Genomic DNA, 25675 nt, shown 5'->3' with positions numbered 1-25675 from the left:
CTGGCTCTTACCTAGGAAACTTCAAATGACTAATCTGAAGCAAACTGAACGAATACGGTGGAAAAGACTAAATTTTAGAACATTATATTTATCCTTTTTTGTTAGAGTATTAAGTTGGTGAACTTGAACTCCAAACTGCAAAGGATTGTGTTTTACTTGAATTTCAATTGTGAACGTAAAGTAAAAACTTTGGCATTCTAAACTTACAGTAAACATTTAGGATGAAATATTATTGTTGCGAAATATGAATGCAAAGCGCAAAAAAGCTGGCTAAACTCACATACAACTGCTTTCCTCCGTGGTTTTATCACACCTGAAAGAATTAACGTGCAGGGTGGCGGACTGCAGCGCTGGTATTGTCCCTTGCATAATTTCCTCCGTGACAATAGTGGGCAGTATTCATCTTTGAAGCCACTTGAAAACTAAAAAATCCGTTCGCCAGGTTTTTCTCCCCGTGTCGTTCTTGTGACGGAAAACAACCACACCAATAACAGCATGAAATAAGTCTGTTTAGCCAATAATTAGAAAGTGGGAGTATTTTAAGAACAGAATGTACGGCATTATGTATAGACATGAATATCAACCAATCGTGTCCTAATGTCTTGACTTTTTACTTATGTTACTATAACTAAATTACACCATAAAGTAAATGATCGTGCATTCAATTGCAGGATACATAATTAGTTAGGTAAGACATCATTTATATTTTAATGTGGGTGTTTTATTGTATGTCGTTACCCGTTTCTGATCTTGCACAATAGCAGTTAGCTTTAGCTACTAGCTATCAGTTGATTTTACAAGTTACCTGTATTCCTAACGTCACCAAATGAGAATACGGCACCGTCTGGTGGCGATCTAAGTTAGCTAGCTAGCTAGTTGCTTTTCGTAAGGCACCGGTATCTTATTTCTTATGCTGGTTACCTAGCCAGGTAGCTAATCCTGGCAGAGGTTATATCGCTATCTTATTTAACTGTGTGAAACGTGACGTGCTGACTTGGTGGGTGAGGAACGATTGACTGGTGATTAAATAATAGCCTGCTAGCCATCATTTGCTAGAAACAATACTCAATTTATCGACTCAACTGTAACTACAGCGTCGATCTGTGAATGTTGTTTCATGGTATTCTTGGGCTACTTTCTAACTAATTTAAATTGAACTTTCCCCCTGTATCTCACATTAGCAAACTAACTTTACATCTGCGTCCTGTATGAGCTGATGTACCGACATACCGACACAGCCTAGGCTACTTCAGCGAAAGAGCTAATACTACCCTGGCCTTGCTGCCAATGATTGCCTCAGTACTGGCGCGCTTGTATCGCATTCAGCGTTGACCTTTCTGCGGTCTGACTTGTTACTTCTTCCACGCATGTTGGAGTTTCTTTCTGCGGTCTGACTTGTTACTTCTTCCACGCGTGTTGGAGTTTTTGACACGTGTCTGGTGTGATTATGGGACGTTTGTTCTTCATCATATTCATGATTTTTTCTGACATAATGTAGCTTTAAGAGGCAATACATTACATTACAATCACTTAGTAGACGGAGCGACGTACTGCGGAGAATACCCTTGTAAATCATTCATTGATAAACAAACAACTTCTGAAAGTGACCAACAGTCATAGCCGTTTTTAGTTATCGTTGTGATATGCCTGCATTTAATAAGCAGAAGTTGAGTATTTTAATATGTGGTGCTGTTAGTTATAACTTTAAATAGTTATTCTGAAAAGCAAAGATAACAGTTTGCATTATATAACACCTTTCATCTCGTTTCAAAGCGTTTTACGGTTAAAAAACACGCTGGGGTAAGGGTTTTCATTTATGTTCTTTTTAAATTTCATTTCCTGATCTCTTAATCACTACCAAACATGTACGAACTTTTCCTACGCGCTCTAATCCAGCTAGGATCTCCATATTAGTGATCCTGTTATAATCAGTTGTAATGTGGAGTATCAGTGGCCTATAGTATAGTACAATGATTAGGGACCCAGACTTTTAACTCAGAGGTTTGATTTCCAGGTGGACAATGCCACTTGTGCCCTTCAACAAGGTACTAAAACTGAATAGCATCAGTAAATATCCAGCCAGTCATATAAATGGATTGTACTTAAAATGTCATCTTTTTAAGTCAATATGAATGAGATTTGGTAAACATGAAAGAATAAAAATCATAACACCTTCTAGAATGTGAACTGTTGCACCTGGCCAACAAAAACATTTGTCCAAAAGGCAGCTTCCAGTTTTAAATTAGAATTCTTTAAGGTGTGGTTTTGTGCAGTTAAGAAAAGTTATTAATAAATTAAAAAAATTAAAAAGAACATCAAGTGAACCTGACCTTTTGCTGGAACAACAGTGGCTCATGACTTAATTTCAAGGTTACCTTTAAACTGAACATTTCATTTGAATCCTGTTTTGCCTTTTTGTGTTCCTGTGGTAAGCCAGACTCACCACTTCCTATACAAGGTTCATTGAAAGTGAAGAGTTTCTGATGCTAAACAGGGATGTTGCTTTCTGTGTTACAATTGAAACACAGACCCCTGCGGTGTAGGCCATGTTTTAAATGCAAGTATTTTTTGTAAGGGACAAATCTCCAAATGCCGTCAAATGTATTTAATTCCAAGTCTGTATTCCAGTTAATAAACTCTCAGAAATGTGAAATCACATCTGTTTTTGCATCATGCTTAGGCACATTATGTTACTTAATTAAATTGTTTAAAATGGATGACAGCTTCTAAGCTTTGATCACACTCTTACTTGGATATGACGGTGTCTAAACCCATTGGTGTAGTTACCTCACTGGAAATTATGATGAAAATACCACACTGGCCACTGTCATTCTCACACAATGCAAAATGACCCACATATCTGTACACTCATCCACAAGTTCCTACCTGGTTTTTCATCTGCAGTTACATTAGCAGACATATTACCCTATACATACACTACGCCTGCCTGATGGTGGAAGCTACGCATGGTGTGTCTTGGACAGTGGGGAAACCTGTTGTATAGACCAATTGGCTGCTGGTAATGATGGAGACAGTGTGACTATCTTTTGGATGTTAAACTAAGGTCCTGGTGTATGGGTGTTCTTGCAAGCGTGCACACTTTCTGTGTGTGTGTGTGTCACACATGCCATGTGTGTCAGTGTGTGGGGCCTTGGTTCAGTTAGGAAGGCAAAAGAGATAGAGGTGGAAGGGGTGCACTGTTTCATAGAGATTAGCTCGGAAGCAGGGAGAGGAACTTTTTTCTCATCTGCGCCTGTCACCCCTGACTCCTCTGTCTTGCGGCTATAATTCTACCTCTCTCCCTGCCTCGTTTTGCCACTTTCTCTGTGACAGACAGACTGATTGGCAACTCAAAACTGGCTCTAGTACTAGTGAGTATACAAGCTAGAAATCACTATAAGGTTCATTCTTGTGAAGCGTTTTTTTTTTGTTTTTTGTTTTTAAGTGTTGTTGGGGGGGGAAAAAATGTGCGTGTACAGGAATACAAAAGTGGTTTGAGTTCTAGCTTCATGAAGCTGTCGTCTTCAAATTTGTGGCTCTTTTTAAGTGTGTACGGAGGTTGATTGGCGGTTGACCTAATTACTTCACATAGTGGGAAGTGATATTTAGCTGGGGAAACAGCACAAACCCAGTGAACGTCTTACGGTCAGTTCCAGAGGCACGTGGACCTTCTGTTCTTCTTTTTTTACTGTAACGTTTTGTACTCCTGTGGAGCATTGATTGACCACCAGTCCTGATGGTGTTTGGGCACGTGTCTCGCCTTCTTGTTCTGCTGAAGCGGCGGTTTTCGCGCTGCTCGTGGTCTGAGTCATGCATTGTGCTGTGTCACAGTGAGACTGCAAATTTAGAGTACCGCTTAATTCTGTTGATTTTTTTAATCCCTGACAATGGCATATAATCTTCTAAAGGGGATGTTTACTTGTTCTTTTTCGTCGGTCTTTGAGTTTCTGCTGTCTCGTGGTTTTGCTGGGGGGGAGGGGGGGATAAATATGCTGACTCATGAGAACATGCATTCTTCTTTTTGCTGTACTAAATTTTATTATGGTCAGTTGGGGGAAAGCAGGGGCCTAGTCGTCTAGCTGCGAGGGAACTGAACATACTCAGGAGATGCCATGCGGAATCCGTCAGATGCAGGCAGAACAGGGTTTTTTTTTTGCTTCGGCTCTCTGTGATGTCACAATTACTCAGGCTGCCTACATCTCTTTGCTCACCTGCAGGCTGAGCGTCTGTCCCGGAGAGTCCCTGACGTCTCTGTGCCACCCCACAGCCTCATGAAGACAGACGGGGAAGCAGATCTCCTAGAAGGTAGCAGCTTCAAAAACTGCAGCATCTCATTATAAAAACAACAACAATAGTAAATATTGCTGCAGGCAGCAATGAAGGGGGCCCAGCACTCAAGCACTTGTAGCACTTAATAATTTGTTGAAGGTGTATGGAAGTTCATCAAGAGTGAAGAGTTTGTTTGTTATAACATTGTTATATAGTTTTTATCCCGAAATGTTAAGTGCAACATGACATTTTTGTGTTAAAGCATAAAACACAACTAATGCATTCGGTGATTGGAAACTGCTGAAGGGGATAATAATGGGAGTGATTTTCAAAGAAAATGACAAGTTGAAGAGGCGCATGTTTTTGAAATGCTTAACTGTTTAACTTGCATAAGAAAGGTTTATTTTATGGAACATTTTAACCAAAATGCACATCATAAAGAGGGCATTTATGTGAAATGGCCACAACTTGGAAGTCTAAGGCCAAATATTAACTGCATGCCTATACATGGTTAATGTTTGCACATCTGAATTCATTCTGCTAATTGATTCTAACTTTCTGTGTTTAACTGAAAGTAGTACATAATATGATTACAGTATTTACTTATATTATTAAGTTGGCAAGTTAATTGGCTTACTGCTACCACAATTTTGTTGAGTAGGCACTTTGTTTATGAAACATTTAGAGGGTTTGGTCTGTTGATGTCATACGCAAGCTCAGCTACAAAGAGAATAAATGGACTTCTGGCTACTGGTCACCCGAATTGCTTGCTGTGTGAATGCTGGGTTAGTGTTTTTTAATTTATGCAAAATGGTGGAAAATCCATAATGATAGACATATGGGTCCTTGAAAGAAATAGCCTATGTTTTTCATAAGGACCAGAAAATTAGTTTCACATCTCAAGGTCAAACATTGCAGGTGTTCTTATTGTTTAAATATTGCAGTTTCAGTTGACTGTTATAACGCCACCATGTGGGCAGTCAGCACCAAATTTCCTAAAGGTTAGTAGGGATGCCAAGTATGGCAAGATTCACATAAATCAACGTGTTTAGGCTAGAACTGAGGAAAGTAGAAGTGAAAGAAAATGGCTACTAATTCAAAATGGCAGTGACACACAAGGCATGTGTATATGTACCTAGTGTGGTGAATGGTCATTCCAGCAGTTTTGATATCTCTGTGATGGAACAATGATTTTAATGAATTCATTTAACTTTTTGAGCTCCAATGCCACCACGGGGTGTGACTGCTTTGTGGCTGTGCTCAGGATGGAGCAATACATGTGCATGCCAAGTTTAATCACTTTGTGATAAAGTGTTCTGTAAAAAGCCACGCCCCATGCACATTTATTGGCTTACTGCTGCCACATTTTTTAATTAAAAATATTTACATTCAAAATGGAGGAAAATCCAATATGGTGGATTCTATGGGTTTAAAATGAAAATTTGTGCACTTTAATTTGGGGAGTGTATGGATGCTGGTTTTGCATTTCTAGGTCAAACAGTGGAAGTAATAATTTTTTTTCTACTGACTGCTCCACCATGAGGCCGATCTCTGTCAAACTTGAACATTCACATTTTATCATTCTGCCAAGTTTGGTAAAAACGGACCGGGTTGTTTGGCCAGAATATTTGAAAACAGCGAAGGAAGAAACGGGCTAAACTACAAATGGTAAGGCTAAGCGATCGAGTGTTAAAGTCCTGACCACCGCAAAAAAAGTGACTGGGCCTAGGAAGTGGTTTGAAACCAATGGATTTATCATTACAATACTTGGACACTTCCCTTTATTTTCCATGCAGTTGACAAATTAATTGTTTAGATTTCCAATTGTGATGTGTAATTTAGGACTCAACCGACCCGCTATTGTCTTGGCATATATACTATAACACACTAAGAATAAACAACCGGCTAAATTTTGTATTTGAGATGGCACTCAGGGAATGATGTATGGGTTGCTTTCTGATACAAACAATTGGTTTGTTCTTCCATTTAGAGTTGAAGCACTGGCAAAACTCATTAGAGCCAGTGAGCTTTAGGTCTTGTCAATTGAAGTCACCAGCTCTGCTCCAGCAAACCAACCTTGACAACACTTTAAAAGCCTCGCTGACCACTTGTCACATTCATCCTTTCATGTGCTGATTCAGCTACTTAGTAACCGGGGGAGTTGTAGCTATTTGATGAAATGAGGAACATTTTGTAATTACCACATTAAACGAAAGAAACTAGAACAAACACTTGAGTTCGTTTTTAAGGCCTACATTTTCAGGGCAGTGTCACAGGATGTTACAACCTGGTCTAGGGTCAGACCGTGACAGGACGTAGGTTGAGGAAAATGAGTGGGGTAAGGGAAATGATACTGCAAACCAACTTGTTACTCCGGTCCCTATCTGCCTATCCAAATCTAACTAAAAGCTGGCTAGTCTTTGAAGGGTCCTGGGCATGGGGCGGCTTTGAACGCTGAGCTTCAGAGAATTAGTTAATAGTCTGAAACCAAAAGTCTGAATAGCGTACCCCCAATGGAGAGTTAAAACGTCACCCAGAGTACCTTCATAAATAATAAAGGAAAAATAACAAAGTCATGTCCCGATGGATGGAAGGATTGGTTGTCTAGCTGGGAACACACCAACTAATCGGAATCACTACACAGCGAGCAGAGGACGAAATGATTTTTGAGGTTGAGAACGAGCAAATGGTCAAACACAAAATACAATCGGCAAACAAAGCAGAGGGGCCGGATGGGAATCGGAATCAAACAAAAATAGGGTCAAATGCACAAAGTCGAACGAAGCAATCCCGATACACAAACCACCAAGCACAAGCTCGAGGAGCTAGCCTCCACTGGTAAGTGGTGAACGGCGGCTTTTTCAAACAGTAACCGGAGATGACAACGGCCGGTCAGGTGATGAACTGGAAGAACGAAATGGAGAATGCAACAGAGACAAATGTAAATAAACAATTTACATCTTCTGCTCTTTCTGTCAGCCTTCACCCTTCACCCGGAGTGGGTGAAGGAGTGGGTGAAGGTTAACAGAAAGTGGGGGAACTCACAACAGTGTGATTGCAAACCCAGAATACTGCCTCTGCACCACACTGTCCTATAAGTTTAGTGGGAATGTGACATTTTTTAAATAACCCAATTCAAGTATTTCTAACGTGATCATTCACCCCAATAATAGTTTTGACTGATTATAAAGACAAATAAATTTAAGTAATTGTTAAATTTGTTGTTATGCAATTAAAAAACATATAATCAAGAAAATGCTTAATGCTTTTGTTTGGGAGCAGACTGAGCATGTGTGCAAAGTTCCATGCATTGTCATTTGTGGGAAGACAGTTTTGGACAGAAGAAAGTCAGAACATGAGAAAAAAGTAACTGTGACATTAACTATATCAGTAATGGCAATAGGCCTAGTATTAGTAGAAACGGTAATACAGTAGCATTGCAGTCCCGCTTCCCTTTTTGACATGGCACAGTTACGGGTGTCTTCACAGACAGTGTCCCTGAGTGAAATGCTACATGGACATACATTCGCACACAGCCTGGTGCGCAGCAGCCCCTAAGACTGTACCATTTTTCTTTATCTTTGGTATCAGCATTAAAGTGGACTCATGGACCTCAGACTTGGGTGACATCACAGGCCTTTTGTTTTTTTCCTTATTCTGAATTTGTTTTTTTAATACGCTTAGCACACACCCTTTTGCAGAGCAACGTTCACTGCTTGCATTTTTTTACATGGTGTCCATTACTTTAGCTGGATAATTTACTGCAGTAATTCAGATTAAGTGTCTTGCTCAGTGATGAAACATGAGTACCCCACCTGAAATTCAAACCTGCAACCCCCATGTGCAGAGGTCTTAAAATGCAGAATCGGACAAGGAACGTTAATGTACAAATACAGCCTACAGCGGCTTAGTTCCTATCAGTGTTGTGTTGGAAAGGACATCTGTGGTTTTTCCAGCAAATAATCTCTAAAGCTGACCTTAGTCTTATCATCAGATGTGTTTATATAATTGGGCATGAAATTTCGGTTTTAAGCATGCTAGTAAAAGTCAATAAGTCCTTGAAAACTGAACTCACGGATTGCGTTTGGTTAAGTTTGGCCAAGCTGGAGCTGGAGGCGACACAGTACTTTCACAGGGCCGTGATGAGTAGGGTAGCGTGGGTGTGTCCAGAGTAGGGGGGGGGGGGGGGGCGAAGGGGGTAGGTGCAATGTAGAGAGTGGGTCAAGACAGACAGTCAGGTGATGCTGCTCTGACCAAGCCTGTTGCTACACAGGCCAGCGTGTTGCCTATTGCACGACTTCATTCAGTGGGAAATGGGAAGTTGTCGGGACTTTCACATGCGAGTGCTGCTGACGGGGAGGATCTCAGAGTTGCGTACGGGCGGAGCCACAGCCCGGCGTTAAAGAGTGGGAGGCGAGATCGCGCGGAGCGGAGAGAGACGCCGGCGGGGCAATGGGAGCACAGAAGAGCGTTGTGAGCGAGCGTTCCAGACTCAGTGAGTACCCCTGTGACTCCTCGTACTCCATGGACGAGGCGTCACAATGGACACGCAGACAGAAGGACTGATTGCCTCCGCTTGGTCTGCAGATAACGTTTTATTGGCAGGCGTGTTTTTCGCATTTTACGAGCGACAGAATTCCGGAGGTCCGCGGCACACGATGTATTATGTGCGTTGTGGAGACGCGACCTCACAAAGGCTATGCATATGAAAGGGGTTTAAGATTTCCTTGTTGTTTTAGGTGATGGCAAGCGCAGTTAAAGGTTGTAAATGAAGATTGGGGTAAAAGTGCTGCGTGATTTGTCTCTTATCTGTTCCTGGTGTCCTGCTGTGTGTACCCATTCAACCCTTCAGCCGGGCCGGTCGCACACCGTCACGTTTCCTCTGTGCTCAGTGTGGAACGGGTGATTTGGCACAGAAGCTATTTTTGGCAGCTGTGGATTTGTCAGCACAAATTGTCATAGACATGTGATGACTTTACATGCCCTGTTTATGTGGAGAGCACAAGCAATGCTGGGGAGTGCTGCTCATAGTTTTAACCCCCCAGACATTCCTGTTAGTCCTGTGCAATAGTGGCACTGCGTGTTTTATGCAACCTTACTGCAGGATGTAAGAACGTAAGTGGTGGGATCCTTAGTGTGGTAATCTTTAATTACTTCTCAGCACTTTCGCAATTCGGATACATCTTTCTCTCTTCCTCTCTCCCTCTCCTTAACCCTCTCGCACTCTCTCTTCCTCTCCCTCAAGAGGAAATTGTTTGGTGCCACACGTGAATTCAAAAGCGCTTGAATAAAAACACCTTAAGTTTTAAATCGTTTAATGACATTTAATGACTTAGTCTCTCTCGTTCTTTTCTCTCACCCTCCTGTCTACAGAGGAAAATCACCAGGAAAATGACCAGATCACGAGCGCGCAGTACAGTTCCATCTCCCCCCCTGCCTCACCCGTGTCGGAGGAGGAGCCCTTCTCCACATACTTTGAGGAGAAGGTCCGCATCCCAGAGGATGTCAGTCAGGTAGGGAGAAAAGGGTTCGGAACTTCGCTTCTCGTGCAAGAAATGGTCAGGGGATCGTTTCCACGCTATTATACTGTCCTGGTCTGTCCAAGTACCAGTCAACCAAAGCTGATTGTTTCAGGAAGTCCAGTCATTGAGCTTATTTCAAACCCAAACTACATCTTTCTGATCAGTCACCTTGAGACGTTTGTGTGTTGTGGGGGGCAAATGATAAGAGTAGCGACAGTGTTAGAGTGGATTAGTCTGTGACCATTCAAGTGATGGTTTGTCCTGCAGTCCTTTGATTGGAGCAGACTGTATGCTTTGTATTGGTATATAAACCATAGGTTTTTTAAGGACAAATTTTATCAAAATTTTGTTCCCTTATTTGAAATTCCCAATCATAATTGTCAGCATTTCCTATCTTATAGCCATAGTAAGACCACAGTTGCCAGGACAACCAGAGGTACTGCTATTGGTTGATGAGATGAAGAGAACACCCCACAGGTGACGCAGTGGCCAATCATGCATTGCATCCTAAGAGACTCCTAGCCACAGCTCTCACTCAGTCAGGGTTCAACTGCATATTCAGCCCTTTTCAGTGACAGTTTTGTAAATTATGTTTTGCTATTTGGTATGAATTTTAGAGCGTCCAATATTTAAGTAATAACTCATGACACTGGCGGTGGTATATTGTGATTATATCGCCACAGCCCCCTTAGCTGTGATATAATCACGTCTCATGGTGTTGTTTGTTGCTGGTTACAGTTTTCACGCTCTCTCCTGCAGTTTGGGTTCAGTTTCCGGAAACTCTGGGCCTTCACCGGGCCCGGCTTCCTGATGAGCATCGCCTACCTGGACCCGGGGAACATCGAGTCGGACCTGCAGTCCGGCGCCAAAGCCGGGTTCAAGGTACGCTACCCGCGCGCCGTTCGTACGCCTGCGCCTTTTGTAATGGAGGATTTGTGAAAGGGGGGCGTGTGAGAACCCGTGCAGGTGCAGGGACGCACGCCTCACGCCTTCTGGCTGCGCTGTCGTTTCCCGTCCCCCAGCTGCTCTGGGTGCTCCTGGGAGCCACCATCATCGGCCTCCTGCTGCAGAGACTGGCCGCGCGCCTGGGGGTCGTCACCGGCATGCACCTGGCCGAGGTCTGCAACCGCCAGTACCCCACGGTGAGCCCCCAAAAACTCTCCCGCAGCTCCGTAGTAGTAGTAGTATTCTTTTTATGTACACTATGCTCTGTACTGTAAATGGGAAACCTAAGATAGTTTTCTTCTAGTTAAGTTCATTACGAAAGAAAAAACATTCTGAACTGAAAATGTGTATTTTGACTTCTATCTATGTCATTATGTACTCTCCTGACCATGTTGTCTAATCTGTGTTTTTTAAACATAAGTCATCTCTCTCCCTTCCTCCCTCTCACTCTCTCCCTCCTTCCTCTCCCTCTCCATCCCTGTCTCTTCCTCTTTCTCAGATTCCACGTATCATCCTGTGGCTGATGGTGGAGATGGCCATTATTGGCTCGGACATGCAGGAGGTCATCGGCTGCGCCATCGCCTTCAACCTCCTCTCCATGGGCAGGTAGCGCTCCAACATGGCCGCCACAGGGGCTACCGGTCGCCGAGGACAACGGTCTCTGTATAAACTCCCCACTTTTTCTCCACTGTTTAGGATTCCTCTGTGGGCGGGCGTTCTGATAACTATCTTCGACACCTTCGTCTTCCTCTTCCTGGACAAGTACGGTAGGTGCCCCTCTGATGGGTTTTTATTTTGAGAAGTCCTGTGAAACGACCGATTTTGTTTTTACCTCACACCAGCAGAAAGTCATGCGCGTGCACGTGCCTCCGTGAATTTACCAAACTGCACCGCAGATATCCTACAAATGTGATTATCTGAACCCTTGTGTTCAGTTTGTGTCAAACTGACCTGTTTTAAACTTTCAGTTATAAAGGAATGACTTTTGATATATGTATTTCATTCAGTGTGAATTTGTTTTGTTTTTTTGGTTTCTTTTTGTTCATCATCTATATTTGCTTTATGTTTTTTTTTTTTTTTTTTAACCTATATGGTGTTTTTGAATATAACATAAAGATGAAAATTGATTGAGAATGGCAGTTCAGAACAATAAACATCAATAATCTACTGCAAGAAAACCTTTTTCATTTAAAATTTTCACAGATAGCCCCCGTGCCTTCATTATAGTGGATTTATATAAATCATATCGTTATCCTAAAAATGAATGACAGTCATTGTTAAATGCAATCTCGCAGAGGTGAATGGTGACCATTAACCATGTACTTTTTTTGTATTGTTTGGAATTAAGATTTAATGTAATATATATTGAGTATTGTCACGTACATTTTTATTTTTGTATTGCTTTTATTATCCCAATGATGTTCTGGGTATATTTGTCCCAGGTGAATAGTTTTACCAGTGCTAATAAGTAAACCGAACACAAGGATTAAAGAAGGTTTACCTTGTTTTTGTTAATGCACTGAAGTGAACAATGTTGACACTCTTTCTGCCTCCAGGTCTAAGGAAACTGGAAGCCTTTTTTGGGTTTCTCATCACTATCATGGCTCTCAGCTTTGGATATGAGGTAAATTATTATTTTTCCCAAATCCATGGCATGATGTGTTTAGAACTTTCATATGCTTAAAATGTTGTGTGTCTGTGGGTGTGAGTATGGTTGCGCATGGTTACATGCTTTTTTCTGAATGGTCTTGATTGAGCGGTAGAGTGTGTCTGTGTGTGTGGGTATGGTTGTGTATGATTACGTGCTGGTCTCTGAATGGTGTTGATTGAGCGATAGAGTGTGTCTGTGTGTGTGGGTTTGGTTGTGTATGGTTACATGCTTTTTTCTGAATGGTCTTGATTGAGCGATAGAGTGTGTCTGTGTGTGTGGGTATGGTTGTGTATGGTTACATGCTTTTTTCGGAATGATCTTGATTGAGCGGTAGAGTGTGTCTGTGTGTGTGGGTTTGGTTGTGTGTGGTTACGTGCTTTTTTCTGAATGGTCTTGATTGAGCGGTAGAGTGTGTCTGTGTGTGTGTGTATGGTTGTGTGTGGTTACGTGCTGGTCTCTGAATGGTCTTGCTTGAGCGGTAGAGTGTGTCTGTGTGTGTGGGTATGGTTGTGTATGGTTACGTGCTGGTCTCTGAATGGTCTTGACTGAGCGATAGAGTGTGTCTGTGTGTGTGGGTTTGGTTGTGTGTGGTTACGTGCTGGTCTCTGAATGGTCTTGCTTGAGCGGTGGAGAGCATCTGACCTGGTGGCTCCTGTGCCGCGCAGTATGTGCTGGTGAGGCCGGACCAGGGCGAGCTGCTGAAGGGGATGTTCGTGCCGTACTGCGCCGGCTGCAGCGCCACACAGCTGGAGCAGGCCGTGGGCATCGTGGGGGCCGTCATCATGCCACACAACATCTACCTGCACTCTGCGCTCGTCAAGGTACCCGGCCGGGCGTCGGGACATGCCACCGTGGCTCGGTGCTCTTCTCAATCAGAATCGTTTAAGGATGACTCTCGACCCATATATAGATTCCCCCCCCGCCCCCCCCAAACGGCTGGGAGTTCGATTCTCCACCTTCTGGCACTTTCTGTAGAGCCACCCTATCTCTGTGTAGCCCTCTCTGCTTTCCGCCTGTCTTAAAAAAAGTGGAAAAAATACATAAGGAGAACTAACTGCCTCTAAGGAGGCTCTCCTTTAAAACTGCACTGTAGTGAGAACATGGCAATCCCAAATGGTTTTCTGGAAAGAATGGGAACACACCAGTTCAGGGAGGGGTGTATCACATGCTAATGACACATACAAGCAGTTGCAGAAGGACTAATGGTAATGCACTGGACTAATGCCATAGCAGTTTCAAAGAAGCTCATTTGACACTCATTTAACACACATTTCTTACTTGAGTTTGAAAATAGTTTGAAGGCCAACAGAAACGGAAAACAGTAAGTACAAATTGCCAAAATTAGGTGTTTTGTCTCTCAGGTATGTTTTTCTCTCTCTCAGTCTCGACAGATCGACCGCAACAATAAGAAGGAGGTGAAGGAGGCCAATAAGTACTACTTCATCGAGTCGACCATCGCACTCTTCATCTCCTTTCTCATCAACGTCTTTGTGGTGGCTGTCTTCGCCGAAGCCTTCTATAACAAGAGCAATTTTGAAGTGGTGTGTACACACGCAAGAGATCCAGAGACAGGGGTGGGCTGGGACCTACATCAGGGGTGGATGGCTGCATTGTGCAAAGGCTGCATTGACCAAGATGTTCTCAACCTCAGTGCAGTTGTCGTGACAGTCTTTTAAGTCATAAATTGAAACTGCCAGTTTCAGGGTATAAATCGATGATTACAGGATGCAATTTCGCATATTTATGACAAGTCATTGCAGTGTCCTCTGTCCGTTCCAGAATGAAATGTGTAATAAGACAGGCAGTCCCCACACTGACCTCTTTCCCCTGGACAACAGTACTCTGGAGGTGGACATCTACAAAGGGGTAAGCCAGCTGGTTGCTAAACGGTGCAAGAAAATGTGTTTAATAAAAACATTGCTTAGGATGTGTGCCTCCTGACTTAGTGTCTCACTGGATGTCTCTTGACTGACTGCATAGAGCTCTCTAAACATACAGTATTGGGTCTGCTTCTCTGAGACTCTTTGACTGCGTGCTTTCCTCTGACTGTCTGGATCACTGACTGTGACTCCGCGGCTCTCTCTCGGTGTGGGTTTCTGTGACTGTGACCGAGGGCATTTCCTTGACTGTGACCATGTGGGTTTCTCTGCCCCCAGGGCGTGGTGCTGGGCTGCTACTTCGGGCCCGCGGCCCTCTACATCTGGGCGGTGGGGATCCTGGCGGCCGGACAGAGCTCCACGATGACCGGGACCTACTCCGGGCAGTTTGTAATGGAGGTCAGTGCAGAGAAATAGCGAGCGAACCTCCAAGCTCAATCTATTATTTCCTTTTTTATTTATTCATTTTCGGTTTGGAATGAACCCCTGCATCCCTCCCGCAGGGCTTCCTGAACCTGCGCTGGTCGCGATTCGCCCGAGTGCTGCTGACGCGCTCCATCGCCATCACCCCCACGCTGCTGGTGGCCGTCTTCCAGGACGTTCAGCATCTGACGGGCATGAACGACTTCCTCAACGTCCTGCAGAGCATGCAGGTCAGAATGGGTGGGGCAGCGGGTAGCCCAGGGCTGCACTGTGAAGGGTCCACACAGTGTGAAGGGTACCTGCTGTGTGAAGGTTTTTTGTGGGAGTAACAGGACATTCTTCACTCATTTAGCTTTATTGGTAGAATCACACTGCTTTTGAATAATTCTGTTCAGATGTAGAAATTTATGGGCAAAGCTTTTTAAATCTGATTTCACTATGTGCCCTCAGGTTAAACTTCTCTAGGAAAAGCTGTGTCCAGTGATTTTTTTGGTTTTGGGACCATGAATGGTCTACAGAACATTCTGATTGGTCCATGTTCTTCTCTGTAACACAGCTGCCATTTGCCTTGATCCCAATCCTCACCTTCACCAGCCTCACCTCCATCATGAGCGATTTTGCAAATGGACTGTAAGTATACTGGAAATGTAAACAAGTGCAAGCACACTTGGAGTTTGACAGACTTTCAACAAATGCAGGTCCCTTATAGGTGTACCAATAAACACAAACCACTTAACTCTTAAACATGTAAATATCCAACAGAATAAATAATATATTTAATTTGAAATATGAAATAAGGAAAAAGCAGTCAGAGCCAAACCTTATGCTAATAAAAATCAACTGTTTTGAACATCACTAAGAAGAAAGAGCACGGTTGAACTCAGAAATCACAAAAAGCCTGGTAAGCCAAAGAAGACCTCTGAAACACAGAATTTGGAGGCATTTGGTTGAACTTGAGCAGATATGATACTTTGGTACGCTTCAGAATTCATTCTGCTGATACTGTCAGCAGTTACATCATCAATGAAGACAAATGAGCTAGTATCTGTGGCAGCAATACAAGTCTACACCGTAACACCCCCCACCACCATGTTTCACAGATGAGGGGGCTGCTTTGGATCATGGGCAGTTCCTTTTGGCCCCCACACTTTGTTCTTGGCATCACTCTGATACAAGTCAATCTTGGTCTCATCTGTCCACAAGACCTTTTTCCAGAACTCTGCAGGCTCTTTTAGGCGTTTCTTAGCAAACTGTAACCTGGCAATCTGGTTTTTTCAGCAAATTAGTGATTTGCATCTTGCAGTGTAGCTTCTGTATTTCTGTTCATGAAGTATCCTGTGGACAGTAGTCACTGACACATCCACACCTGCCTCCTGAAGAATGTTTCTGATCTGTTGGACAGCTGCTTGGGGGTTCTTTTTCATTGGTGAGAATTCTTCTGTCATCGACTGTAGAGGTCTTCCTTGGTGTACCAGGCTCTTTCTGATTTCTGAGCTCACCAGTCCTCTATTTCTTCTTAATGATGTTCCAAACAGTTGATATTAGTTAGCCTAAGGTTTGGCCTATGTATTGGACAGTTTTTTTATCATTATTTCTCAGTCTCATAATGGCTTCCTTAACTTTCATTGGCACATGTTGACAAAGACCAATAATGGACTCCAAAGGCAATCAAAAGGCTATAATCAAAATTAGGGACTGAAAGCATTCTCATACCTGCACTAAGGAAGCGTCTGAACACACCTGACTAATCAGAATCACCTGTGATGCCATTTGTCCCAAACATTCTGGTGCCCTGTAAAGGGGGGGGGTCTATTTATAAAAAAGTAATGCAATTTCTACATGGTGAATCCAAAATGTATAATAATACACTTAAATAAAATCTGAGAATGTGCACTTTAACCACATGTGAATTGTGTGATTACAAATCTAAAATTGTGCAGTACAGAGCCAAATCCCATGGCGAATTAGGTATTAATCTGGGCCTGTTTCTCAAAACCCATGTTCACAGGTTCTGGAAGATTGGCGGCGGGGTGGTAATCCTGATGGTCTGTGCCATCAACATGTACTTTGTGGTGGTCTACGTGACCACTTTGAACAGCGTGGTGCTCTACGTGTTTGCTGCGCTCCTGTCCTTCCTTTACCTCTGCTTCGTGGGTTACCTGGTGAGTGAGCCTCTCATACAGTGCACATTACAATGGGACAGCAAGTATAGAGGGTCTAAATAGATTATAGAATGAATTCGTTGAATTTCTAAGACATGAGAAGTAGGGCAACTTTTTCATGAGATTTTAGATAATCCTCCATTTTGCTGTCTTCTCAAGCCATCACCTTGCATATGCATGGTTGTACGAAAGTTGCTCTTTAACATACCTTGTTTCTGTGCTAGTAGTGTACTGTTGATATATGGGGCGACATAGCTCAGGAGGTAAGACCGATTGTCTGGCAGTCGGAGGGTTGCCGGTTCAAACCCCGCCCTGAGCGTGTCGAAGTGTCCTTGAGCAAGACACCTAACCCCTAACTGCTCTGGCGAATGAGAGGCATCAATTGTAAAGCGCTTTGGATAAAAGCGCTATATAAATGCAGTCCATTTACCATTTACCATTTGATATGTGGCAATGCAATAATTTTTAATGCTTTCTCATTGGTGTGTAAGTTATCAGTCTTAAAATGTATCAGAAATTTTAAAAACATATCATACCTTGTATTGCACACATAATAACTGGTTTTATGTTGGAAGCATGCATGAGTCTTATAAATGCCAATAATTATGCATATTGACTTTAAGTGTATTTATTTTAGAGATTTCTGAGTCTGTCAGGATTTGCTGACCACACACGTTCCCCCAGAGAACAGTGAACAGGCCTCAGAGGTTAAGAACTGAAGCCATGTTCACAATTTTGTTTCAGGACGAGAATGTTATGTCTGGTTTGGAGAGAATCATAAACATTTGTATTAGTCTGAGGAACCAACTGAAACAAATTCAAAAATAGGCTAAACCTGTTTGGTGTGAACGCATGAAGGTCCTGGTTCATGTCCTACCAGAAAACAAACCAGACATGTCAGTAAAAGAGAGATAACAGAAGATTAAAAGGTCATGTTACTAAATTTCCTGTGACGTGACAGTGAACAGACATCCTTGGAGGATTACTTTTTTTCACAATGTCACCAAATTTGTCGGTCAACTAGAACTGTTGTTTCCTCAAAAATCACAGCAGACATCAGTCAAGCTGTCTATGAAAGTGTTTTTTTTTATTTATTTTTTTAAACACCCTGTATTTTTTTCTGTTCTTTAGTTTTTCATCACTGCCAGTTCCTAACATAATGACTGTAAACCATGCTGACTTTTTGATGAGCTTTTTTAAAAAAAATGATTATCTCAAGGCTGGACTAGTTTCGTTTTTGTGAACTCAAAGGACAGTGCGCTGTTAAAATGTAGAAAGGAGCCAAATTAAACTTTATGAGCTTCATGAACTTTATGAGCTTTAGCTCCATTCATGCTTTATGAGGTTTAGCTTCATTCATGCTTTATGAGCTCGAAAGCATGAATGCTGACCTGTTCCTTTGTCATGTGTTGCTGACATATCGCTGTGTTACTTTCAAACTGATCAAAACGTAAATTTCTGTATGAAACAAACCTGCTGCCATGTTTAAGAACATCTAATGTTTTCATATAGAATAGAATAGATAGAATAGAATATAAAAATTTATTGTCCATTAAATATAAAATAAAATGGAAATTTTCCTTCAGCTCAATGCTCATTACATATACAGCATGGCTTACAGTTTACCAAATAACAAGACCCAATTTGGAAGGGGATATTACCTGTCCAATGACATGCCTGCTGTAGAGTAGTGGTCACATGACTCAGCTTGTAATTGAAAAGATTGCAAGTTCAAATCACAGTACATGTACATTTGAGCTCTGTAATTACCCTTTATTGCTTCTGTAAAATGCCCGGATGTATAAATGGGCAATACCCTGGGTACAAAAAGAACTGTCAGGAGCACTGGATTAAGGCATTTGCCTAGCAAATAATGTACTTTATTGGATCTGTTTCCAAAAGTCTGTTTGAATGTTATAGAAGAGCTGACATGATCAGTCAGGTGACTGCATGAGTCTCAATTCAGGGACTTCTGACTAGGTGCACTGGTGTATGGAGAAGGCAATCTGCAAAGTACAGTCTTCCTCTCAACCACACCCTGTTTGCAGACAGACCAGTACTGGGCTGTGGTGGCAGTACAGATAAATGTGTTCAGAGTCCTTATCAGACGCCCGAAAGCAAATGCGTTGAAATGTAGCAGTAATTTGGGGAGGCGGTATCTGCATTCACTTGCTAAAGGAAAGGGGTGAGCGTGTGTATGTATACGTGTGTGTGTGTATGTGTACTTGTGTGTGCCGTGTGTGTATTTACCCTCCTGTCCTCTCTGTGCCCACAGGCCTGGCAGTGTCTGGTTGCCCTGGGCGTGTCATGTCTGGACGTTGGCAGCAGGGTAAGGAATGGCCCCTCTGTGCTTGTAGAGGAGCGGACGGAATCTGACTCTTAACGGTGTGCCAACAAAGTTCCCTAAGAAAGCTTCTCTAAGAGACTGTCCCGAAAACAGTGTTCTGTTAGACAGACAGAGGGGGGTTTGCAGAGGAACTGTGGAAGTGGTTTTGGGATTACAGTGGAGTAATCCAGCAAATTTTAAATTCTTTTTGTATGTGTGTACTTGGATTTGACTCCCAGTTTGAATTATACCTCCTTATCTCCCAGCTTTCACTCTTTATATACCACAATTCAACATTAATTTATCAGAAATACTGGTTACACAAACCTTAAAATGAAACTTTTAAATGTGGTAAATTCGGCCTTATTCAGTATTAGTAAAAAAGTGATTCGATATTTTACGTGTGTACAGGATCCAGGCTAACATTTTGAAATGCATAGTTGCCATTACTCAAGGGAAACTTTAATTCAGTTCATTCTGTAACTTTGGCATAGCCTAAAAGCACATCATTAACATTGTGAATTGTGAGACGTAAAGAATCTCCTGCCATTGTTTTGGAGTTATTTCAGATGCCACCTGGCTAGTGTTGGGACCTGAGGTGCTTTCACATGCTATTAGTTAGGTTACCAGGCAACAGCACATGCTCAGTCATTCTGAATAGTGTGAGAATAATTTTCTCATGGTAATTACAGGTGACATTACATTAATAATAAGCTTTAAATCACTGGAAGTATTTTTCTGCTGAATTTCTGGTAACTTACAGTTGCAACTTCAGGTAGTTGCTTATGACTTGCTTGTGTGTGCAGGTGGGGAGGGATGTAACAAGTCTTGTAAATTCTTCATACAGCAACAACATACTAGCATTAATTTGTGTCTTTTGTCTTATGCGTGACAAGACACTGTTTTAAAGCACAGGGTGCCGGTGCAGTGCACTGTCAAGCCACCAGCATTTTCAAAAAATGTTTTTACATTTGATTCTTGATTCTATTCATGTTGTTATATTGGATTACGTACTGAAAACTCAATATACCTCATTATCCGTCCGTTAGCTAAGCAGCAAGTAAAATGTAAGTATTGTTTGTTTAAAAAAAATTATTTTTAGCTTCTCACAATTTTCCTCTTTTCATTTGCCTACTTTGAGGTTTTTATATTTTTTAAAATTGATTTTATTATATTGTCTGTGTGCGTGTCATTGCACCTCTGCAGTGTTTTACTCAGTTTCCTATTATCATGTTATTACCATGATACGTGAGGTTGATTTCCACTGTTCAGTTTCGTCACAAGCACATTTTGTCCACGTAAGCATTATATTACTCATTTAAACCAAGAAGGTACTTTAAACAGCTGAGCCAGCACAGTTTCCTGACATTTTTCTCTATATTACATCACTTTTTCGTTAAGGACTTGGTTTTTATAGTAGGGATTTTTCAATGACGTTCAGAAAAGCTGTGAATTATGTGGTATGCAATGGAATAGTTAAAGACCTTGATGAAATTATATTTCGTTTTGTCAATGCTAATCTATTTTCAATTCAATTTTACTTCCATTGTACCTATAAAATGTTTTCTTCATGCATTGTAAACTGTACGGAAATGTGTTAGCCTCTATCTTTTTCTAGGGTACAAAACACAATATTCCCGTTCATTGTTTTTGATGTTAGCCTTGATGTATCACCTATACTCTGATTTACATTGCAAATATTTAATTTCCTTTTACGTGAAATTGCCTTGACTGTGACGTGTTAAGGCTGAAATTTGCCCTTTCTGTCAAGTGTAACGACGGAAAATGTATCAACTCTTCAGAGGTTGAGTTTTCCTGTCTTCGTTTTAAACCCTGTTTAAAGTTCCATTTAATTCAGTAGAGATGTCTGACAGTGTTGCCTTTAACATCATTTATACATCAAAATGAAAGAACACAAATAAAAGCAAAACCATTCAGACAAATCCAAGTGTCTTTGTGTTTTGCTGTCTGCTGGCTTAATAACTCAACGTATTGTGACTCTGCCTTTGAACAATTAAATCACAGTGGTGTTGGTAACACTCAACAGATAAAAATCTAAAATCAAAATCAATCACAATAAAGAGAATTACTCAGCAGCAAGCCAAAAAAACATGAATAATCTTTTGTTGTAAGCCTATTCTTGCTTTCTTCAAACATGATCCTAACTCAATATGACATAAGTCAAACAGGAGGTTGACACGCATCACAGAACTGATCGAAGCTGCTGCATTGTGTGTATGTTCTATCAATGGTGATAATTCAGTTCCAGCATTTAATTCAAGCTGGATTAATGTGGCAAGAGTGTGACCTTTGCTACAACTGCTTTTGTGTTTACTTGTGTTGCAAGCTGGCTGTTCCTGTTGTACAGGATGTCTATGCAGTAAGTAAATCTTGTTGTTCAGTTCCAATTTCCTGTCATAATTTATGGCTTTGCTAGGCACTCCTGTTCATTGCTGTGGTTCGGTTGTTCAACTGTCTTCACTAGATGAAATGTTGTGGAACATCAGGGCAGGTGGAATGAGCAAAAAGGTTGCTTAAATAAATTCTGTATGTTTTTAATCATTGTATTGTATTTAATCAAGTGTCTCAATTTCTCTCATCCCAACTGAGTCTAATTACAATGTGACTTGATGTATGTTAATACTGAATAAAATATTTTAGTTTGTGCTGCATACATACTTTTTTCTGTTAGTTACAGCCACCATGGGGCTAATGGGTGGCTCAGCTCCTGATTAAGATAAGGGCCTAGAGCAGTGGTTCTCAACTCGGGCCAGAAAGGGCCGGTGTGGGTGCAGGCTTTTGTTCCAACCAAGCAGTTACACATCTGATTCTACTAATCAACCTTTGGAGTCTTTACTAAGGACCTTGATTAGTAGAATCAGGTGTGTAACTGCTTGGTTGGCACAAAAGCCTGCACCCACACCGGCCCTTTCTGGCCCGAGTTGAGAACCACTGCTCTAGACCCTTATCTTAATCAGGATATCTGAGTTGAGAACCACTGGTATGTGGTATCGAAGGCAGACCACGTCAGTGGCGATTGTTCCCAATGGGGGGCAGCACTCAGTAGACTGTGCAGCTGCAGTCAGTGGTATGACATCACCAGCTACCTCCTTTGGTCAGCTGGGTGCCTGCAGTCTGACTGCACAAGCTGCACATGAAGTGTAGTCCTCCAACCGAACAAATGAGCGAGCTCTGTTGGTTGACTGCGGAGCAGAAAGAAGCAGTGGCCAATCTCCCCCAGTCTCCCAAACTGACAGACAAGGTCGCATCAGTTCCATCAGCTGATAGGTGTTTCCTAAAAAAAAAAAAAATTCTGGGGTAAAAAATCTTTAAAATGGATTATCAAAATTACAGTCACCATCAAGCACATTATACAGTGTGCAAGGAGAAGAGTTATCCTTGAAACTAGTTGTTCAAAGCTGAAGACACCTGAAGTGCCTTCAGGTTGAACAGGGGCCTGAGTCAGTGTGGAGGGTTGACTTCTATGGATGAAACTGAGTAAATATGGAAGTGGACAGATACCAGGCCTTCTGCTGAAGCAGAGTAAGCACACATACCGTAATGGTGGAGCACGTCAAAACATTGCATAGATCCCCGTGCCGATTTGCAGTAACAAACCCTTTTATTAATGAGGGGTATGAATGGGTAACTGCAGGCTAATTGTGTTCATTTGTTACAACCAGTCATAATGACTTACCTGGGGAATGTGTGTGGGGACACCTGAAACCAAAGTAACAAACCCTGACATGACAAGACGCCATCAGCTTTGGGACGCTTTTACTTTTCAGTCAAGATGTTTTCACATTTCTTGTATGTAACTTGTGTGTATCTGACATGTCTTGAATGTAACTTGTGTGTATCTGACATGTCTTGTATGTAACGTGTATTTTACTTGTATGTGAAGTGCATCAAAAGAAAAAGAAAAAAGTATATTAAAAACAGATGGCTCCTTAAAAAGCCTTTGAAACTAAACCAACCAGATGGTGACAGTTAAATTGGCTGTTTCTTTCTCTCTCCCCACTCTTCTTTCTCTCTCCCCACTCTCCTTCTCTCTCAGATGCGCCTGGGCCTGACCGGGCACACGGACATTTACCTGCTGAATGACATGGACCACGACGTCGGTGTGGAGAGGTGAAGGGGGCGGGGCGGGCAGGCGTCAGGGGGTGGAAGCGCAAGCCACTTACTTAGTGGGTCCCACCTAAGTGCAGACATCGGACCACATTTTTCGGGGGGAGCTGGGGCAGTTTCTTCCCTCCTTGCCTTAACTGGTGGTCTTCGGCACTAGAAACGGACGTCTCCTCCTCTTCTTCACATTCCTTCAGGCAGCGTCGGCTGTGATCGGTTCATTAGTCAGCCAGCAACAAGCATCTCTTTATCTCAAGGGAATTTGGCCGACAGGAAAAGATTTTAAAAAGAAAACTGGGATTTTACTGAGGTTTGTACATAATTTTCTGTTGAAACTATTACAGGTTACAAGGCGCCTTTAAAAACGCTCTGCAGTCATGACATAAAAGTGTTGGAATCAGGGTTACAGTGCATGTCACACGGAAATATGTTACACGGAACAATGAATATGGTGACATGGAAACATTTTTGGGGAACAAAAGACTTTACACATCTTTACTTTCCAATGTCCAAAGGGTGGATATTTTAGTCTTGGGGGAAATATAAAAACAAGTCAATTGCTTTTTGGTGTACACCCGTGCTAGGTATCTTATCTGTGGCTACGTGTCAGATAAACATGGTGGCGTCTGGGCATGAAGGCATGGAAGATGGGCACAACCACCAAAATAGCTACATGGCTAAACCCAGAGGCCGTAGAGTAAATGCCACGGTGTGCTTGTTTGAACGAGTCCTTTATCGATGGAACAGTGTGAAGCTAGTGTTTGTTGCCACTGGTTCACATTTTTTGTTTATACATGAAACATTTCCATTACTCTATGCCCAGATAGGTCACACTTATATTTTTACATGCCACAGTACTCAGTACTGCGGTTTTGACTTATTCCCCTTCTGGAAATGAGGCCAGTTTTTAAGTTAATAAGTCATTCTGACTTTTTAAAAATTTTTTATATATTATGTTTACACTAATACTACATACATGAGCACATGTGTTACAAATGTAACATAATGTGGGCTGTTTCAGCAGTGCAAGGAATCCCCGTGGGCTGCTGTGATCAGACTTTGACCTGTCGAGTCTTTAAATTACGGGTGGACAAAAATGAACTGAACAACGGAGGGACGTAAACGAGGGCGTGTCCATTCAGACAAGTACAATAATGGCATTGGGATATATTATATGTGTGTAAATATTCTGAAGTGGAAGTCTGGTTTAACCCTCTGGTACACACATTCTTATAACAATATAAATGTTTTGTGGGGGGAGGGAAATGAGATACCAATGTGGATCTCTGTTTTTATCGTGAATACCTTTTACCGAGGTATTCACGATAAAAACACTCACGTGGCTATCAGCACACAGCTGTGTTCATAACACAGTAGAGGAATGAAAACCATGCTAATTTATGCTAATGTGAATATCATAAACAAGGCATATAATGTGTGATAAACTCTCCTCTCAGATTACTTGCTGTATGTTCTACCTGGTGATTGAAAGTTGAAATAAACCAGCTGAAAACAGATATTATATGTATTCTTCATTTGTTTTTATTCTGCTTTAGTATGCTTGCTTTCATTCCTTTATTGTGCTGTGCACACCATTGTGTATACATGCGTTTAAAAACGTATTTACCAACTTGTTACACTATTTCATATGTGTAAAACAAAAAGAGTCGTTTTAAACAAGAAATAACATACTTTACCTCATATTTATCCTATAGGGGGCTTTTCATACTGCACTTTTATTCTAGAGTTGTCCTTAACCCTGAGCTAAGACTAACCCAAGGCTAGTTCAGACATCCTTTTTTTTTATTTTAATTGTCCGGAACTAAGCTTTAGACCTGAGCTAAAGATTCACACCTGTACTCTGAAGCCCGGGGCTGGTGTTCATTGGACAAACATAGCATGTGACCCATGCTTACATCAGCATCACATCACAATCATATAAAGTCAAAGCAGTGTGATTGCACATTAAACATTCCACAAGTGTCCTACAGTTGACCATGACCTCATTTCACACTGGCTATTTGGGCACCATGTTTGATTTCTGGGGTTAGGCCCAAAAAGATGGTATTACCCATTCTCTGGAACAGGGCCAGCTTAGCCCGGGCCGAGGTTGGTGCTGTTCTTTACAATAAGCAACTGTGAAACCTTACTGAGCCCCGACCTAAGAGTCCCCTTAGTACCGGGCTAAGCTACAGTGTGAAAAGCCCTTAGATCAAATGAAGTGCCTACATGTTTCTTTTCTGTGCACAGAATATGAGCTGCCCTGATCAAGAGTGCATTTCAATGTAATTTACTTTTAAATGCAAACTATACTGGCCACCAATCTGGACTTAATTTATTCACTGTTAAGTGTTGTAAAAATTATGGAAAATGTC

At 41.9% G+C, this 25675-nt stretch overlaps 1 protein-coding gene across 6 annotated transcripts; it reads left to right on the top strand.

Annotated features, from left to right (window-relative positions):
• Nucleotides 1-534: 534 nt before the first annotated feature.
• Nucleotides 535-24817, top strand: slc11a2 (solute carrier family 11 member 2). 6 transcript variants are annotated; one of them, XM_035386877.1, is made up of 18 exons: nt 535-688; nt 4218-4305; nt 9643-9782; nt 10551-10673; nt 10814-10933; nt 11236-11342; nt 11433-11503; nt 12293-12360; nt 13053-13208; nt 13770-13928; nt 14167-14253; nt 14544-14663; nt 14768-14917; nt 15244-15317; nt 16696-16849; nt 19125-19178; nt 23233-23296; nt 23339-24817. In XM_035386877.1, exons 2-18 carry the CDS (start codon nt 4272-4274, stop codon nt 23458-23460), a joined length of 1803 nt encoding a protein of 600 aa, XP_035242768.1. In that variant the 5' UTR covers nt 535-688; nt 4218-4271; the 3' UTR covers nt 23461-24817. The 6 variants fall into 6 exon arrangements, with proteins under 6 accessions (XP_035242768.1, XP_035242771.1, XP_035242769.1 ...); XM_035386878.1 differs by lacking the exon at nt 535-688 and adding an exon at nt 3220-3371; XM_035386876.1 differs by lacking the exon at nt 535-688 and adding an exon at nt 8543-8764 and having other exon boundaries at nt 4243-4305.
• Nucleotides 24818-25675: the final 858 nt, after the last annotated feature.

The sequence above is a fragment of the Anguilla anguilla genome, chromosome 13 (assembly GCF_013347855.1).
Source record: "Anguilla anguilla isolate fAngAng1 chromosome 13, fAngAng1.pri, whole genome shotgun sequence".
NCBI classification, from domain to species: Eukaryota; Metazoa; Chordata; class Actinopteri; order Anguilliformes; family Anguillidae; genus Anguilla; species Anguilla anguilla.
This window is presented reverse-complemented; position numbering and strand designations above follow the sequence as displayed.